At 36.0% G+C, this 20,754-nt stretch overlaps 1 protein-coding gene across 7 annotated transcripts in view; it reads left to right on the plus strand.

The window, feature by feature from the left end:
* Positions 1 to 20,754, plus strand: part of LOC145294057 (regulator of G-protein signaling 7-like) — a 728,168-nt gene that overhangs the window by 527,170 nt on the left and 180,244 nt on the right. For all 7 annotated transcript variants that reach the window (XM_080141049.1, XM_080141054.1, XM_080141050.1 and 4 more), the window contains 2 exons: positions 11,152 to 11,226; positions 17,519 to 17,633. In XM_080141049.1, coding sequence (XP_079997175.1) covers positions 11,152 to 11,226; positions 17,519 to 17,633 — 190 coding nt within the window. The remainder of the gene's footprint in view (positions 1 to 11,151; positions 11,227 to 17,518; positions 17,634 to 20,754) is intronic.

The following is a 20,754-nucleotide window of genomic DNA, read 5'->3' on the forward strand; positions in this document are numbered from 1 at the left end:
TCTGGTATAGGTCATCATTTCAGGTCAGGATCGAAAACCATTTTGTTAGATACGTTGGACACAGATCTGGTATAGGTCATCATTTCAGGTCAGGATCGAAAACCATTTTGTTAGATACGTTGGACACAGATCTGGTATAGGTCATCATTTCAGGTCACGATCGAAAAAAATTTTGTTCGATACGTTGGCAACAGATCCGGTATAGGTAATCATTTCAGATCAGGATCGAAAACCTTTACGTTAGATACGTTGGCAACAGATCTGGTATAGGTCATAATTTCAGGTCAGGATCGAAAACCATTTTGTTAGATACGTTGGCAACAGATCTGGAATAGGTCATAATTTAAGGTCAGGATCCAACACCATTTTGTTAGATACGTTGGCAACAGATCTGGTATAGGTCATCATTTCAGGTCAGGATCGAAAACCATTTTGTTAGATACGTTGGCAAAAGATCTGGTATAGGTCATCATTTCAGATCAGGATCTACAACCATTTTGTTAGATACGTTGGCAACAGATCTGGTATAGGTCATCATTTCAGATCAGGATCGAAAACCATTTTGTTAGATACGTTGGACACAGATCTGGTATAGGTCATCATTCCAGATCAGGATCGAAAACTATTTTGTTAAACACGTTGGCAACAGATCTTGTATAGTTCATCATTTCTGGTCAGGATCGAAAACCATTTTGTTAGATACGTTGGCAACAGATCTGGTATAGGTCATCATTTCAGGTAAGGATCAAAAACCATTTTGTTAGATACGTTGGCAACAGATCTGATATAGGTCATCATTTCAGATCAGGATCGAAAACCATTTTGTTAGATACGTTGGCAACAGATCCGGTATAGGTCATCATTTCATGTCAGGATCGAAAACCATGTTGTTAGATACGTTGGCAACAGATCTGGTATAAGTTATCCTTTTAGGTCAGGATCGAAAACCATTTTGTTAGATACGTTGGCAACAGATCTGGTATATGTCATCATTTAAGATCAGGATCGAAAACAATTTTGTTAGATACATTGGCAACAGATCTGGTATAGGTCATCATTTCAGGTCAGGATCGAAAACCATTTTGTTAGATACGTTGGACACAGATCTGGTATAGGTCATCATTCCAGATCAGGATCGAAAACTATTTTGTTAAACACGTTGGCAACAGATCTTGTATAGTTCATCATTTCTGGTCAGGATAGAAAACCATTTTGTTAGATACGTTGGCAACAGATCTGGTATAGGTCATCATTTCAGGTAAGGATCAAAAACCATGTTGTTAGATACGTTGGCAACAGATCTGGTATAAGTTATCCTTTTAGGTCAGGATCGAAAACCATTTTGTTAGATACGTTGGCAACAGATCTGATATAGGTCATCATTTCAGATCAGGATCGAAAACAATTTTGTTAGATACGTTGGAAACAGATCTGGTATAGGTCATCATTTCAGGTCAGGATCGAAAACCATGTTGTTAGATACGTTGGCAACAGATCTGGTATAAGTTATCCTTTTAGGTCAGGATCGAAAACCATTTTGTTAGATACGTTGGCAACAGATCTGGTATATGTCATCATTTAAGATCAGGATCGAAAACAATTTTGTTAGATACATTGGCAACAGATCTGGTATAGGTCATCATTTCAGGTCAGGATCGAAAACCATTTTGTTAGATACGTTGAAAACAGATCTGGTATAGGTCATCATTTCAGATCAGGATCGAAAACAATTTTGTTAGATACGTTGGCAACAGATCTGGTATAGGTCATCATTTCAGATCAGGATCAAAAACCATTTTGTTAGATACGTTGGCAACAGATCTGGTATAGGTCATCATTTCAGGTCAGTATCGAAAATTATTTTGTTAGATACGTTGGCAACAGATCTGGTATAGTTCATCATTTCAGGTCAGGATCGAAAACCATGTTGTTAGATAAGTTGGCAACAGATCTGGTATAGGTTATCATTTTAGGTCAGGATCAAACACAATTTTGTTAGATACGTTGGACACAGATCTGGTATAGGTCATCATTTCAGATCAGGATTGAAAACCATTTTGTTAGATACGTTGGCAACAGATCTGGTATAGGTAATCATTTCAGATCAGGATCGAAAACCATTTTGTTAGATACGTTGAAAACAGATCTGGTATAGGTCATAATTTCAGGTCACTATCGAAAACCATTTTGTTAGATACGTTGGCAACAAATCTGGTAGAGGTCATCATTTCAGGTCAGGATCGAAAACCATTTTGTTAGATACGTTGGCAACAGATCTGGTATAGGTCATCATTTCAGGTCAGGATCGAAAACCATTTTGTTAGATACGTTGGACACAGATCTGGTATAGGTCATCATTTCAGGTCACGATCGAAAAAAATATTGTTAGATACGTTGGCAACAGATCCAGTATAGGTAATCATTTCAGATCAGGATAGAAAACCTTTACGTTAGATACGTTGGCAACAGATCTGGAAGAGGTCATCATTTAAGGTCAGGATCCAACACTATTTTGTTAGATACGTTGGCAACAGATCTGGTATAGGTCATCATTTCAGGTCAGGATCGAAAACCATTTTGTTAGATACGTTGGCAACAGATCTGGTATAGGTCATCATTTCAGATCAGGATCTACAACCATTTTGTTAGATACGTTGGCAACAGATCTGGTATAGGTCATCATTTCAGATCAGGATCGAAAACCATTTTGTTAGATACGTTGGACACAGATCTGGTATAGGTCATCATTTCAGATCAGGATCGAAAACCATTTTGTTAGACACGTTGGCAACAGATCTGGTATAGGTCATCATTTCTGGTCAGGATCGAAAACTATTTTGTTAAACACGTTGGCAACAGATCTTGTATAGTTCATCATTTCTGGTCAGGATCGAAAACCATTTTGTTAGATACGTTGGCAACAGATCTGGTATAGGTCATCATTTCAGATCAGGATCGAAAACCATTTTGTTAGATACGTTGGCAACAGATCTGGTATAGGTCATCATTTCAGGTCAGGATCGAAAACCATTTTGTTAGATACGTTGGCAACAGATCTGATATAGGTCATAATTTCAGATCAGGATCGAAAACCATTTTGTTAGATACGTTGGAAACAGATCTGGTATAGGTCATCATTTCAGGTCAGGATCGAAAACCATTTTGTTAGATACGTTGGCAACAGATCTGGTATAAGTTATCATTTTAGGTCAGGATCGAAAACCATTTTGTTAGATACGTTGGCAACAGATCTGGTATATGTCATCATTTAAGATCAGGATCGAAAACAATTTTGTTAGATACATTGGCAACAGATCTGGTATAGGTCATCATTTCAGGTCAGGATCGAAAACCATTTTGTTAGATACGTTTGAAACAGATCTGGTATAGGTCATCATTTAAGATCAGGATCGAAAACAATTTTGTTAGATACGTTGGCAACAGATCTGGTATAGGTCATCATTTCAGGTCAGGATCGAAAACCATTTTGTAAGATACGTTGGACACAGATCTGATATAGGTCATCATTTCAGATCAGGATCGAAAACCATTTTGTTAGATACGTTGGCAACAGATCTGGTATATGTCATCATTTCAGATCAGGATCGAAAACCATTTTGTTAGATACGTTGGCAACAGATCTGGTATAGGTCATCATTTCAGGTCAGTATCGAAAACCATTTTGTTAGATACGTTGGCAACATATCTAGTATAGGCCATCATTTCTGGTCAGGACCGAAAACTATTTTGTTAGACACGTTGGCAACAGATCTGGTATAGGTCATCATTTCTGGTCAGGATCGAAAATTATTTTGTTAGACACGTTGGCAACAAATCTGGTCTAGGTCATCATTTCAGGTCAGGATCGAAAACCATTTTGTTAGATACGTTGGCAACAGATCTGGTATAGGTCATCATTTCAGATCAGGATCAAAAACCATTTTGTTAGATACGTTGGCAACAGATCTGGTATAGGTCATCATTTCAGGTCAGTATCGAAAATTATTTTGTTAGATACGTTGGCAACAGATCTGGTATTGTTCATCATTTCAGGTCAGGATCGAAAACCATGTTGTTAGATAAGTTGGCAACAGATCTGGTATAGGTCATCATTTCAGGTCAGGATCGAAAACCATTTTGTTAAATACGTTGGCAACAGATCTGGTATAGGTTATCATTTTAGGTCAGGATCAAACACCATTTTGTTAGATACGTTGGACACAGATCTGGTATAGGTCATCATTTCAGATCAGGATTGAAAACCATTTTGTTAGATACGTTGGCAACAGATCTGGTATAGGTAATCATTTCAGATCAGGATCGAAAACCATTTTGTTAGATACGTTGGCAACAGATCTGGTATAGGTCATCATTTCAGGTCAGGATCGAAAACCATTTTGTTAGATACGTTGGACACAGATCTGGTATAGGTCATCATTTCAGGTCACGATCGAAAAAAATTTTGTTAGATACGTTGGCAACAGATCCGGTATAGGTAATCATTTCAGATCAGGATCGAAAACCTTTACGTTAGATACGTTGGCAACAGATCTGGTATAGGTCATAATTTCAGGTGAGGATCGAAAACCATTTTGTTAGATACGTTGGCAACAGATCTGGAATAGGTAATCATTTAAGGTCAGGATACGACACCATTTTGTTAGATACGTTGGCAACAGATCTGGTATAGGTCATCATTTCAGATCAGGAAAGAAAACCATTTTGTTAGATACGTTGGCAACAGATCTGTTATATGTCATCATTTCTGGTCAGGATCGAAAACCATTTTGTTAGATACGTTGGCAACAGATCTGGTATAGGTCATCCTTTCAGGTCAGGATCGAAAACTATTTTGTTAGATACGTTGGCAAAAGATCTGGTATAGGTCATCATTTCAGATCAGGATCGAAAACCATTTTGTTAGATACGTTGGCAACAGATCTGGTATAGGTCATCATTTCAGATCAGGATCGAAAACCATTTTGTTAGATACGTTGGCAACAGATCTGGTATAGGTCATCATTTCAGATCAGGATCGAAAACCATTTTGTTAGATACGTTCGCAACAGATCTGGTATAGGTCATCATTTCAGGTCAGGATCGAAAACCATTTTGTTAGATACGTTGGCAACAAATCTGGTAGAGGTCATCATTTCAGGTCAGGATCGAAAACCATTTTGTTAGATACGTTGGCAACAGATCTGGTATAGGTCATCATTTTACGTCAGGATCGAAAACCATTTTGTTAGATACGTTGGCAACAGATCTGGTATAGGTCATCATTTCAGATCAGGATCTACAACCATTTTGTTAGATACGTTCGCAACAGATCTGGTATAGGTCATCATTTCAGGTCAGGATCGAAAACCATTTTGTTAGATACGTTGGACACAGATCTGGTATAGGTCATCATTTCAGGTCACGATCGAAAAAAATTTTGTTAGATACGTTGGCAACAGATCCGGTATAGGTAATCATTTCAGATCAGGATCGAAAACCTTTTTGTTAGATACGTTGGCAACAGATCTGGTATAGGTCATAATTTCAGGTCAGGATCGAAAACCATTTTGTTAGATACGTTGGCAACAGATCTAAAATAGGTCGTAATTTAAGGTCAGGATCCAACACCATTTTGTTAGATACGTTGGCAACAGATCTGGTATAGGTCATCATTTCAGGTCAGGATCGAAAACCATTTTGTTAGATACGTTGGCAACAGATCTGGTATAGGTCATCATTTCAGATCAGGATCGAAAACCATTTTGTTAGATACGTTGGACACAGATCTGGTATAGGTCATCATTTCAGATCAGGATCGAAAACCATTTTGTTAGATACGTTGGCAACAGATCTGTTATAGGTCATCATTTCTGGTCAGGATCGAAAACCATTTTGTTAGATACGTTGGCAACAGATCTGGTATAGGTCATCATTTCAGGTCAGGATCGAAAACTATTTTGTTAGATACGTTGGCAACAGATCTGGTATAGGTCATCATTTCAGATCAGGATCGAAAACCATTTTGTTAGATACGTTGGCAACAAATCTGGTATAGGTCATCATTCCAGATCAGGATAGAAAACCATTTTGCTAGATACGTTGGCAACAGATCTGGTATAGGTCATCATTTCTGGTCAGGATCGAAAACCATTTTGTTAGATACGTTAGCAAAAGATCTGGTATAGGTCATCCTTTCAGGTCAGGATCAAAAACTATTTTGTTAGATACGTTGGCAACAGATCTGGTATAGGTCATCATTTCAGATCAGGATCGAAAACCATTTTGTTAGATACGGTGTATGTCATTGTTTACTAGCAAGGCCCACAGAAATTCCTTGGAATGAGAAATATATTTAATCAACAAATATGTTTTGATATAGTTTAAATTTTGCTGGCTAGTGCAGAAAATTATTGGGTGGGGGCACAGAAAAATCAATAACTTGCAATAAATATGAGTTTATTATATTTCTATGAAAATCGCACGCATTATATTTTAAATGTAGAACTGACCCAAATGAGATAAATTAATAATTTTTTTCATAAACGAGTCACTACTTATCAAGGCGTGGAGGCCACTCGAGAATAAGGGTTAATGAAGCAATATCGTAGTAATCGTTAGTAGTAGAAATTTGGTAAATTGGATTACTTAAGGGGACGGCTCATCAAGAATTTGTTTACGTTGGACTTGAAGACGACCATATTACAGTCAGTTAGAAAGCAAGGAAACTGAAGAGAGATCGACAGGCATGCAGTTCTAAGAAAGAAACTTTGTTCATGGAATCTACATTTTGGTTTACGTACAGATAAAGAGTGGGGGAAATTATTTATAGTGGTTATAGCTAGACGAGTATTCTTCATGAAAGTCAGGCAAGGAGGGATCCATAGTTTGGAACTCAGACTACCACTTACCAAGAAAATAATGATAAAGCAGAGACAGGCTTGCAACGTCTTTTCTGTGAGGCTTCAGGGAAGAGAAAAGGACATCCACCACTACTTTTTTGTACGGTAAAACCATAATAAGTACCCACTTATATGGCATCGAGAAGCCTCACCAGAAGCTACTGCATGGTCCAGAATCCATTCATCCAATACAGCAGCTCTAGTACTTTGCACCTTGCTGATAGGATGGCTTCCATAGTAGTTAATCCAAAGTTTAGGTCCCTGACTATCAGGCGTAACGCCAGCCCAGTAAAACGTTTACCTCCAGCACCCCTATAGGTGACATGTTTACAAGGATAGATATAGAAACAGAAAATTTCCGACATTTCAGACGACTACACATGCACAAATATGCCAACATAGAATACAGCTTTTTCCCCTTTTGTCAGAAAAATCACTCATTCTAAACGAGGACTGAGGCACAAATTAGGAGAAGCAAGGGTTAGTCTAGCAGCTCTTGGCAGACAATGTTATTTTGGGGGGTTCTGTTTCTTTTGAATGTTCCCTTTTATATGTAATACATCGCTGATTTCTTTCTTCACTTACTACGAGTCCAGGGTTGTCAGATTGGCTTTTTCAAACCAAATTTCATAAATTTGGCCTTTTTTTTAAAGTAGTTTTTCCTTCAAAAATCGTATTTAGCCTTTTTGAAAGCGTAACGTACGGACTAAGGAAGAAACAGGTAGAATATTATATAGATGAAGTCGCTACAAAATGATGATATACTACAACCAGTTGATATGTTGTAAAATAAAACACCTTTTTCTCCTTACATTCTTTTTTTCTACAGAAAAGATGTTGCTTGTCTATCTCTGCTCTATCTTCAGTTTTATGGCAAGTTCTCAACATAATAAGCCGTTTGTAAAAGAAAAAGGCTACTTCAAGAATTCGCCGCATTTGTTTTTGATTAAAACTTAATTAAAATAAGGAATGTTTAAAGAAGCATAAACTGACATTTGTATAAATTCAACAGAATGGATTCAGTGCACTAAATCTAAAATCAAAATGCATTTATTCAACCCAGAGTGAGTGGAGTGAAAGGGATTATCTCAGCAGTATATTTAGTTTTAGTGGAATTACCTAAAATATTACCAAATAAAAAAATTATACAAGTCGTTTTTATAAGTAACTAGCAGGGCCCATATACCGGCATTGCCCAATGGAAAGATGGCACAATGCCAGAACAGATTCGGTAAAAGAAAACATATTAAACTATAAGGCACATTATCGTATGTGAGTCACTTAAAATACTGACTGCAGATAAACTGGTAAAAATATATTAACACATAAGTTTTCTAGCATTTGGGGACATCTACAACAAAGGAGTGAGATGTTGCTGCTATCTGGATTAGTTGGATAGTATTTTAGCTGAGGGGGCAGAAATACTGTTAGTATTTCAGAACACATTCTGTGGAAGTACTCATAAAACAAGCACAGGGTAATAAGACAGGGCCAGGAGCTTGGTAGACAGTGTGGGATCTATTAAGTTAGACATTCTTCCTTACTTCCTTGATGTTGCAACAGTAATCCATATACAGTCGAATAGTGGATACTGGCTCGCAGGGTGTCACAATGAAATTTTCTTTTTCTTTTTTACATGGGAGTCACCACCTATCAAAGCCCGAAGGCGACTCAGGGATAAGGGTTATTGCGTGTACAGTAATCAATGAGATAGTATTGTAGTAATCATTAGTATTGGAAGTTTGATAGAGTGTCTTACTTAAGGGGGCGGTTTGTCAGGAGTTTGTTTATGTTGGACTTGAAGCCATCCAAGTTGTAGTCAGGTGGGAAACAGGCAGAGAGTTCCACTGGCGTGCAGTTCTAAGAAAGAAGCTTTGCTCATGGAATCTACGTTTGGATTTAGGCACAGATAGAGAGTGGGGAAAATTATTGACGGTAGTTTCAGCCAGATATATATATATATATATATATATATATATATATATATATATATATATATATATATATACACTCTTTAAATGATCATAAAAAAATAATTTAAAACACTGAAAAAATATAGAAACCATCCAATTATCAAAAGTGTTCAATTTGGAGACCACTGTGATCCATACATAGCTGACAATGCTCGCTGGTTGAATCCAAATTTTTGGAACTCCTGTCTCTTGGGCTGATTGCTGACCAGATTTTCTGGACGATTGATGAAATCTCTCAAAGACTCCTCTTGCTTTTGTGACGCTGGCTGATGATCGTGTTTTTCCAGATTAGGGACATTTTTAACTGTTCCTTCTTACTAAAACTTACCTTGAAAACGAGTAATTGTAAACATTGTTGGTGCATCTAAAACGTTTTTGCACTTCAGTTATGTTCACAGTCTTCCATTAGCAATTTAGACTTTTTTTCTTAAAGTCTTGCTTCAGCCATTATTTACATATGAAAAAAAAAATTATAGTAAATGTTGGAGTTATGGACATTTAAAGAGGGTATACATTTTATTGGGACACCATATATATATATATATATATATATATATATATATATATATATATATATATATATATATATATATATTTGCAGGCCGCCTAATATCTCCCGGTCGTAAAATACACTTAAATATGATATTTTAATGAATGCATATTTCGTAATTATTATATTATATTGGACGCAATAGTAATAATTTAAAAAGTAATAAAAAAATGACTTTCATAACTTACTACCTGGCTCTACCTATGTATTGAGCACTGTTGAAGTAAATACTGATAAATTTACACAATTTATTTTTTATTACCGTATCTTTCTGTTAAGTTACACCACCCACAACCACCTAGGGTCCTTAAACTCCAAAACTAAAACATTACCGACATACCAATCACCCCCTCCCACCTTTCCCCCTTGTTCCCTTCCTCTTTTTTCCGCTCTTCTCGCACCCCCTCCCCTGACATCATTCACTCTTTCATCCCATCATAACGAACATTTCTGTAAAAGTCTGAGGAAGCTACAGACGGCCAAAAAAACGGCCGGGTAGCTGAAACAATAATGTAACTTAACAGAAATATACAGTAATAAAAAATAAAATATATATATATATATATATATATATATATATATATATATATATATATTAGTGTTGGGACGATTAATTAAAATCGGCACTTGGAAAAATCAGAACTTTTAATGGAATCGGTATTGGTAAAAATATTGGAATCGTATTTGTATATTTAGACCACATTTTTTCTCTTAGGCATATTTCATTAAATAAAATATTTTTTTCATTTGTTTACTTTATTTTAATAAGGTTACAAATATTTCAGGTTATTACTACTGTTGGTAAAGTTTTTTTAATTAATAGTAGTTTTTTTTAATTTTTATTAATAATGCCTCTGGTATTTCAAGTTTTTGTTTATTATTAATCTGTTTAAGTATAGGATGTGTTGTCAACAAAAATCTTCCTGAATTAAGACAAGGGACGGGAATGTAGATTAATCAAGTGGCTAAATATAGCACTGCTTTCAGAGCGATGCATCGTTAACCTCCTCAACAAAGTGGTAGTAGTCAAACCTATGTATATATTTTCACCTTTATTGTCGGAGATACAGTCTCCCAAAGGGAATTTGAATTCATGAACTTAGTCCTATCAAGCAACTTAGTCAAGAGGGAGAAGTTATTATTAAGTTGGTGCAAAAATAATGTCATTATTTTTGCACCAATTTAATAATTATAATTAGGTTAGAGGTCTTAAATTTATAGTAAATCATTGATTTTATTTTTTGTTTGGGTCTATAGGTTGCACATTTTTATTAATATTTTTAAATAATTTTTCATCTATTATATAATCATAATGCATTTGATATTTATAGAATATTTTTATATGTGGAGTAGGTGTAGGTGTGTAATCTGTATATACACGTTATAAAAAATATATAAGTTGTTCAAAACCAGTTAGCTTAGTTTATCCCTGAAGATGAATCAAGAAGGATTAGAAAGTACTCAGACTTACGATAAATATGGCGATTACATCAGCCAGTCCCTGCCAGAAGAAAAGACCATTATTGGGAAGTTGGGAAGGATCAAAAATAGAATTAATAGACAAAAAAAGTCTATTTTATTTAATGATATATATATATATATATATATATATATATATATATATATATATATATATATATATATATATATAAAGAATTGTTGGATTTATTTAGACAAAGTTGATATAATGTTGAGTCTAATATCCTATTCCTTTGTTTTTTTCTTTCAGATTTTGGTTAGCCTGTAAAGATCTTAAAGGTTTACCTTTACGAGAAGTACACACCAGAGTTTTAGACATATACAAGTAAGTATACACTAGCTAAATACCCATCCAACTAGGCCAGGGCTCTTCAAACCACGGCCCACCAATGTCTTTAATCTTGCTCACAGAGCTTTAATAGAAAATGGAAAAGTATCCAGGAATTTTTTTTTTTAATGGAAATGTGTGAAAATAGTGTGGTGATTTTTCTTTTTGTTCAAAAATTGATTAAAAAGATGAGGTTTGGGAGAACCAGTTTCAGTAAAAAAAACAAAGCTAATGAGCAAAACAGTTTTTTTTTTTTTGGCCTTCATAGCTTTAAAATGGCAGAAATATACCCTACCCCACCCCGTTAAAAACTTTTTTTTTCTTCTTTTAAAAACACAATAAGTCATAACTCTTCATTCTTATAACATAAAAACGTGTATTTCGGTTAACACAAATTCTACTTTGGTATTTTTGAAACTGAATTATTTACAGTTTGTTTTCGTTGCAACGGACCGTAAAGACAAATCTTTCTAGACTGAGGCAGCATTAAAGAAATTTGCGTAAACTGATATATAGTCATAAAAAGGTGCTCAATATCCATAGAATAGCTTCTCTTCATGTTCCTTCTGCCGAAATATCTGATGGAGAGTTTGTCCCGTACTTCTTGTGGGGGGGGGCGGACTTCATGTCGACCCCGACAACGCTGGGTATCCATGCTAGTATATATCTGTGTGTGTATGTATATATATGTATTCGAGCAACACCAAGGTCTTATACAGCCTACTGCGTGCAGTTTACGGACCATCCAGATCACCTATCACTCCTTTGCGCTTGAGGGATGGTGGGGATCTTCTTCGAGACGCTATGGACATTCTTCATAGATGGAGGGAGCATTTTGATGACCTCCTGAACAGGCTTTCTTACGTTGTTGATCAGGAGTTTGTTAGGTCGATTCCTAGAAATCCAGTCAAGGATATCTTGGCAGAGGTTCCTTCTCTCCAAGAGGTTGAAGCAGCTGTCCCTAAGCTGAACAATGGAAAGTCTCCTGACCTGAATCGTTTGCATGCAGGGATCTTTAAATGTTCTGGGCCCAAGATGATGCAACGCTTAGTGGACTTGTTGCAGACTGCTTGCGGGATGAGTGTGTTCCACAGGATTAACAGGATGCATTGATGATGATGCTATATAAGGGGAAGGGTACCAGAGATGAATGTGGAAACTATAGAGGCATCTCTTTGCTGTCAGTAGTCGGTAAGGTGCTCTGTAAGATCATGCTAGATAGAATGCTGGAGCACATTGCTGACGATGTTTTGCCTGAGTCGCAGTGTGGTTTCAGAAGATGTTGAGGGACAGTGGATATGATTTTTACAGCCAGGCAACTACAGAAGAAATGTATAGAACAGCAAAAGGGTCTGTATCAGGTGTTCATCGATTTAACCAAGGCCTTTGATACAGTCAATAGGGATGCTTTGTGGGAGATTCTGAAAAAGCTTGGCTGTCCTGACAAGTTTGTAATCATCTTAAAGCTCTTCCACGATGATATGAAGACTGTGATCAACGTTGGGGGAAAGCTGGCTGATCCTATCTCAGTAGAAAATGGTGTTAAGCAGGGAGACATTCCAGCACCCACACTCTTGCGTTATATTTCACCATGGTCTTTCAGATGGCATTTGGGGGTTGCTCTAATGGTGTTTATATTCGTTACCAAACTACTGGGGGAGGGGTTCAACATTAGGCGCTTCAATGCAAGTACAAAGGTACTCACCAACATGATCCGTGACTTGCTCTATGCGGATGACTGTGAGCTGGTGGCTCATATGGTGGCTGATATGCAGTATCTTGTGGATGCCTTTGCAGTTGCCTGCAGCGCATTGGGCCTGATTATCAATCTGAAAAAAAACTGTCTTAATGTATCAGCCGGCTCCAGGCATGCCATACTATGAGCCATCAGTTTATATCTGTGGGTCAAGGATAGCGGTTGTCACTAAGTTTGTATACTTGGGTAGCACACTGAGTATGTCCGGCACCCTGGATGATGAAGTATGGTTACGGATCAGCAGGGCAAGTGATGCCTTTGGAAAGTTGGACAGGCGTTTGTGGAGCTGTCATGGGATCTCACTGCCAACAAACATGAAGGTTTATACCGCATGCATTGTGTCTGCTCTTCTCTATGCCTGTGAAACTTGGACAACATACAGGAAGCATTTAAGACGTCTCGAGCGGTTTCAGATGTGCCTACGACGAATCTTAGGTGTGGGTTGCCAAATGTATGTCAGTGATGTGAAGGTGCTTGGACGGACCCAATATCTAAGCATTGAAGCTCGCATTACCAAACATAGACTGAGATGGAGTGGACATGTGGTGAGGATGTTAGTCGATTTCCCAAACAACTCCTTTATGGCGAGCTCGCCGAGGGAAGACATCTGGCTCAAAAGCCTAAAATGAGATTCAAAGATTGTTTGAGGTCCACCTTAAAAAAATGTGAGATAGATGAAAGAACCTGGGAGAGTCTTGCTTTGGATCATGGCGAATGGAGGGAGAAGGATCTTGCGTGGAGGTGTGGGCAAGTTTAAGGCAGATCGAATCCAGTATGAGCGGCTGAAATGTGATATCCAGAAAGGGAGGGTGAAAGGAGCAGTGGATAGGCGGGGACGCCAAATTGGTCTAGAGTGTAAGGTGTGCGGAAGATTATATCTGAGAAGAGCTGGGATGATGAGCCACCAGACTACTCATCAGCGCCGTGGGTCACAAAGCAGTCTTGTGTTTCCAGATCTAATCCGTGTCAACTGTGGGCGGACGTACAAAACAGCTGGTGGTTTGAAGCAGCATTTGATTATACATTGAAGTGACCATCAAAAACGTGCTGCTAGTAGCGCACATGTCTGCACAGTGTGTGCCAAAGAATGCCAGAGTTTGGCAGGGCTTAAAAGGCACCTTCGTGCGGCCCATCACTGATTTGTTTTCGTGTTTCTGTATATTTTTTTTTTGTGCTATATCAAGTAATGGCAATGTTTGAAAACGAATTCGCTGCCATCATCATGTATAATATATATATGTGTGTGTGTATGCATATATATGTAGATATATGTCTGTGTATATATGTGTGTATGTATATATCTGTGTGTAAATATATGTGTATGTGTATATATGTATATATGCGTGTATGTATATATATATGAATGATGAAAATAATGGAAATAGTATTACTTTTTGGTATAATTTTTTCTTGTATACATTTAAGTATAAAAGTTCTGTTGTTGCGATTAATATCTTCTTGTATTTTCACTATGAAGACATGTTCGCATCAACAGTGAAGATTTGAGATTTTGCTGATAGTTAATTCGAAGGATCTACAATTTCTAAAAAACTGGAAACAATTTTGTAAAATATAACGAAAGCTGAGAATAAATAGTTTTCCAAAAAATATTAGATGATGCAGAAAAGTGAAAAGATATCAAAAGTGAAAAATTAGAATATTAGAATATTGGTAACACGTTGCACATGATTGGATCAATTTATTTTCTATTGATCTTGTTACTCATTTCTGCTTTTTTTTTTTACATGGAGGTCACCACTTATCAAGGCCCGAAGGCCACTCAGGGATAAGGATTATTGCGTGTACAGTAATCAATGAGATAGTATTGTAGTAATCATTAGTATTGGGGGTTTTCATAGAGTGTTTTAGATATGAATGTCGTTTCGTGTATTATTTATTTTACTCTTGTATTTGTCATGTATATAATGTTCTAGAGTAATGTTTATTCTATTTCTACAGTTTATTGCTATTTTGCTTCTACAGTTTACTACGTTTTTGGGAATCTTTAAAATAAAAAAGAATTAAAGCTTTTCATTTAAACATATTCTACACAGATCTTCTGTATACATGTATTGATCCATTGTATTATTTCCAACTCGATTATGTGTGAGCATCCACTTCTTTTGAGCTCCAAGTAATCGTGCAAACGGCCTACTTTGTTGTTGATTGCAATTTCATAGTTTTCAAATCTGAAACGATTATGTCTACATGTTTTTTTAAATTATTATTTAGGTTTCTGTTGATAAATATTGTGGCTTGCCAAACAATGCCTTGACTAAGCAGTTAGTAAAATGTGTTCATATTTATCTTATTAACTTTTTTATTTCATTTTCAGTCACTATTCTGCATCATCTAATATCATGTCGAAAACTATTCTCAGCTTTAAAACGGTCGTTACATTTTTACAAAATTGTTTCTTGTTATGTTGAAATTGTAGATCCTAATTATTATAGTAATATTTGGTTTTGTGTGTGTCAGGTTTAGCAGAAAAGCGGAAATTTATGTTAGAAGTTTGTTCTGGGGTAGCTAACACCCCTATATTCGTGATAATATGGATTCGCCTGGCTCTATGAAAGCCAGACATTTCTACTGTCGAGCGGAGAGCACACTCGCAGTTTAACCGCTCGTAGTGAACACCAAGACACTTTCACCTTAATATTATGATGCCTGACCAGGACCACAATAAAGTTAAAGGTTAGAAGTGAGGTTATGTGTTAGGATCTGACATCACGAACAAGAAGCCTACAAAATAAGAGAAAATGTTGCTATATATCAATGAAAATCTTTTGCCTGTGATGCAAAATTTGTAACCTGTTGCTCTAATTCTTATCTATAAATATAAAAGCGAAAATGTGTGTATGTATGTATGTTTGTACGTTTGTATGTGTGTTTGTGTGTCCGCTAAAAACTTTCAACAGACACGACGAAAATTCACAAACTCGGTATCATATTGAAGCTCCATCCTTTAAATTGGCCAAAAACGTTCATTGTTTTTCACCCTGAAGTCGACAATTTTCGACGGGGGGGGGGGGGGTGAGGTCAACAAAAACGGTACTCTCTTGACGACGACCGGTTCTACACATGCGTCAGATGACGTCATGACCTGATTTACTTTAAATAGTTGAAAAACTGACTAAATTTCATGTACGTCGCGTTAGCTCAGTTGGTTAGCGCGGTGGTTCGTTATCTAAACGTTTTGAGTTTGAATCGTGGTGTGAGATGTCTTTTTTTTTTTTTATTTTTTAAATTTAAATATTGAACCAGTGTTATTTCAGCTATTTTCACGTAACGTTCGTTTTTCTGTTTATTTTTTTTTACTTCGCTTATTCTTAGGTTTTCATTAACACCCCCAACCCCGACCACACACCCAAAAACACCCGGGTACCTACCGATTTTTTAAATTTTAATATCGAAACAGGCTTATTTAAGCCATTTTCACATTTTTTTTGGGGGGAAGGTTAGTTTTAACTTCGTTTTTCTGTTTTCTCTTTTGTTTTTTCGATTTTTATATTTAACATCATTCGTTTGCCTTACGTTAGTTTTTTTTTGTGTTTTTTTCGATGTTTTGATTACCCTCCCCCCACCGCCCGGGTACCCCCGCTTTCTGTTTTCTTTTTTTACTTCGATTATTCTTAGGTTTTCATTAACACCCCCACCCCCTCCAAACACTCGGGCAACGCCGGGTACCCTCCCCCCGCTAATCTATAATATAAATCTCACCTGTCTGTTTAAATATATGTATATATGTATATCCAAAACCTTTGATAGAGGCGACGTAATTTCACGATATCGGTATCATTTTGAAGCTCTACCCTTCGGACGATAAATATCGAAAAAATGTCCAAAAGCATTAATTCTTTCATTCTCAACTGGGTACTTTTATACAGGGAGGGGTCGCTTTTTTCGCCGATATTTTCAAAAGTCATCGCCTCTTTTCGATTGACTAGCCTTAATTTAAACCTACTTCACTTCCGGTTTGGCGATGGGCGCAACAGCAAAGACATCACGTTATTTTTTTCACGTTCTTTTCCTCCTTCGCGGTACGGGTTCGAGCCTGCCTGTCTACTACCACTTTTTTTTTTTTTTTGCTCAACACATCTCCAAACACCCGAGCAACGCCGGGCACCTAGGTTAGTTTACTCCTAAAGGAATGTTTCGTTTTTCTACTTCATCTAAGCTTGTGTGGAAAGTTTCGTTTTTAACTACGGCTAACTATTGTTACAATATAAGTTTAGAAGTTATTTTTTTTAATATTTTAGGAATTTCCCAAAATATGCCTTTTCAATAAACCAAGGATGTCATCAGAGAGATCATTGAATATTCTGAGGATCTCAATATTGTATTTTCTCTCTCTCAATAAGAAATGTATATATTTTTATTTCCAAATTTCACCAATATTTCAGAAGAATATTTCATATATTTGTCTGAAGGAAAATGTCTAAAACTTTGTGACATCAAATAACCAAAATGAAAAAAAAAAATCTGAAAATTATGAATTACAAATTTATATATGCATATTGTTTTTATCTACAGGGAATTCCTGGCACCAGGTTGTCATAACCCCGTGAATGTGGATAGTACAATTGCTGAATTAGTACGGCGTAGGATAGAGAACAATCCAGACCGTTATTGTTTTGATGAAGCACAGGTAAGTAAATAAATATCTAACAACACCAACAACTGTTTTAACAAGCATTTATTTATTTTTGCTAAAGTTATCTCCCCTTGTGGTAGAGCTCTTTTTATAGTATTAAAAAGATAGAAAAATAGTAGAAAAGAGAAGAAATAAAGATGAGAATCACGTCTAAAGGCTAATGGAGTCAATACTTTTTTTACGATTGAAACCTATAGACCAGGAAAAAGTAGAATTTGTCTCTATTTACGCGCCTCCTCTCGAGGGCAAAGTGAGACAGAGGGTAAATGAGGAGATCGCCGTCTTTAATAGTTATTTTTTTAATCGATTAAAAAAGAGTGTATAGACGATAATATACATAGTCTTGAATATTAATATCGTTGAAACGTAAATTAATCTGTGTTGGCTTTTTCTAATAGTTATATGATCTGACTTATAAAACTCTACATATTCAGCACTTCTGAAAAATATTGTTTTCTTTTAGTTCAATACATTTTATGACATGATGAAAGTTTTGGAGTTAAAATCAATTTAGTAATACGTAGTTATAGAAAAATAAAAACACGTTTTAACATTTTTTAAATCGTGAGCGGTATACTCTACTAATAATACTGATAATCAACTTCCGGTGCAAGTATGGCGCCATCTTGGTAAACCTTTAATTATATTTGCATATTTAATCATTTCAAATATGTTTTTTTCCCCGGCTTTTACGCCTAATACTAAATAGATTTTGACTGGAAATTACTCATCATATAATCATTTTAAAAGAAACAAAACCATTTCTACCGCATATACACAATTTTTATTGCATTATCTTTAAGATGATAATCTCATCATTTACCGACAAAACATCATGTTTTATGTGGCGGATATCCAGCTTCCCAAAAAGATGCTGGAGGTGACAAAGATCAAAATCAAGACAAGAAGAATCTCTCCTTTTCCAGCCAGGTGTATAACAGATATTTCACGGCAGTCTTAGCTCAAATGCCGAGAAAATCACTAAAAGTGCAAAAGTTAAGAATCTTCATCAAAACCAATTAAAAAAAAAAATCGGCATAAAATCGCAACTTCTTTTGTTATATAGTCAGATATAACGTTTTTGTAATGAATGTATGTATTTACCGCACTAAATAACAATCTGCTATATATCTGGTCTATATAATGTTGTCTATTTAATTCTCGAGCAGTGTTTTTTTTAATGTGAACATATAACATGATGTAGGCATAACGTGTTTGTGATCGTCTTGTGGTCATGTGTGTATCACCGTCCGTATCGTCTCTAGAATATTGAATGCATAATTGTCGATAAGTGTAATGATGTCTAGTGTACGTGCACGGTGTGTAACGTACATACATACATATATATATATATATATATATATATATATATATTTTCAAATTATATATACATATATACATATATTCATAACGGTGGGTAACGTACAGATATATACACATATGTATATATATTTTCAAATTATATATACATTTATACATATATTCATATGGTGTGTAACGTACAGATATATACATATATTCATAACTGTGTGTAACGTACAGATATATACATATATACATATATGTATATATATTTTCAAATTATATATACATTTATACATATATTCATAACGGTGTGTAGCGTACATATACAGTTTAACAACGGTTCAACAAACCGGACAATAAGACACAGAAACAGTTCGTTACACGATGAATAAACAAGAGACGTATAACGTCTTTCGGGGTGGGGTGGGGGGTTACATCAGGTCTAAAAGAGGTAAGGGAACACCTTTCTTTCGTCAGTAGATCTTAACTGATGGTGTGTAAGCTTCAAGGTTTCCTGAGGAACGACAATCGACAGTTGACACTCGGGTGATATCTAAGCAACGTTATTTCTTGACGCTCCGTTGTCTTTTGGAGTTGCACGTTTCTCCTTGTCTCTACATATCGCGTTGTGTTTGCTCTCCAACGAGACCAACCTCTGACTTCATCTCGGTAGCGTAGCTAGAGTAAACGTCACCAGGGGCGGTCCACTTAAAGATCACCCCACCGACCCTCCACTTCACCCTATGTTGAATGGTTAGCTGTCGCTAACTCTGTCCCCTCACTACCTCTACGAGTACGTATATATATATATATATATATATATATATATATATATATATATATATATAAACTATCGTTGTTTCTATCTTTATAACGCAGCACTAAAGAATTAAAAGAATTCAAAGAATTAAATCGCCTGATCTTTATCACATAATCCATTTGTTATTATTTTAGTTAAAATTACTGTTTGTTTAAAATTCCAGTTATATTAATATTTTATCTCTCTAAAATAACTAATTCGTTTCGATAACTTTTTTATTTTGCCATACAAACATTTTTCTCTTCACAATCACCTACGATTAGGTTTCCGGCGTTATCTGGGAAACTAACAATATAAGACTTTAATTCCTTCTTTGAAATGGTTTCATGTGGGAACATATAGATGCTCACAAAAAATTGCAATTTGTAGAAATTTATTGCGCAAATCTTCAGACTAAAGTTATTGTTTTTCCTACTGGTTTCTAGCTAGTCATTTCCTTTGGCGCAAAAGTGGTTAGATTCCCAAATCTCAGAAAATGTTCTTTGGTCCTCTTGCGCGAGGACATGATCGAGAATCAAGATCAGATTTCATCCTCAGTAGCAAGCCCTCCCCCCCCCCACCAAACGTTCCAAGAAGTAAACAGAGTAAAGACTAATAGAAAGGACACATGGGGAAATATTTACTTCATCATTGCGCATCTTTATCTTCTTAACTATTCCAGTGGAATAGTTTGTGTATTCTCCTGTTCTATGGAAATCTGATGTCAAACATTTGACGTAGGCAAATTATTAATAAATGAAATGTCCTTTTGCTTCATGACTATTTAAGTGCCTTTAATTTCCTGACAAGTGTCTGAAAATGGTGAATATCCATCTCTCGGACACCAATTATAATACTTTACCGAAAGAATGACAGCCGACTGATTGATGCACAGACACTTGTATGGACACCTGCAAATGCACCGAGTGAAATACATGCATTTATTATCTAAGCAATACATAGCTAAGAACATGGATATATTGAGCACTTAGAATGGGCAGAAGATCTGCA

The sequence above is a fragment of the Euprymna scolopes genome, chromosome 15 (genome assembly GCF_053919585.1).
Source record: "Euprymna scolopes isolate OS-2025 chromosome 15, ASM5391958v1, whole genome shotgun sequence".
Lineage (NCBI taxonomy): Eukaryota > Metazoa > Mollusca > Cephalopoda > Sepiida > Sepiolidae > Euprymna > Euprymna scolopes.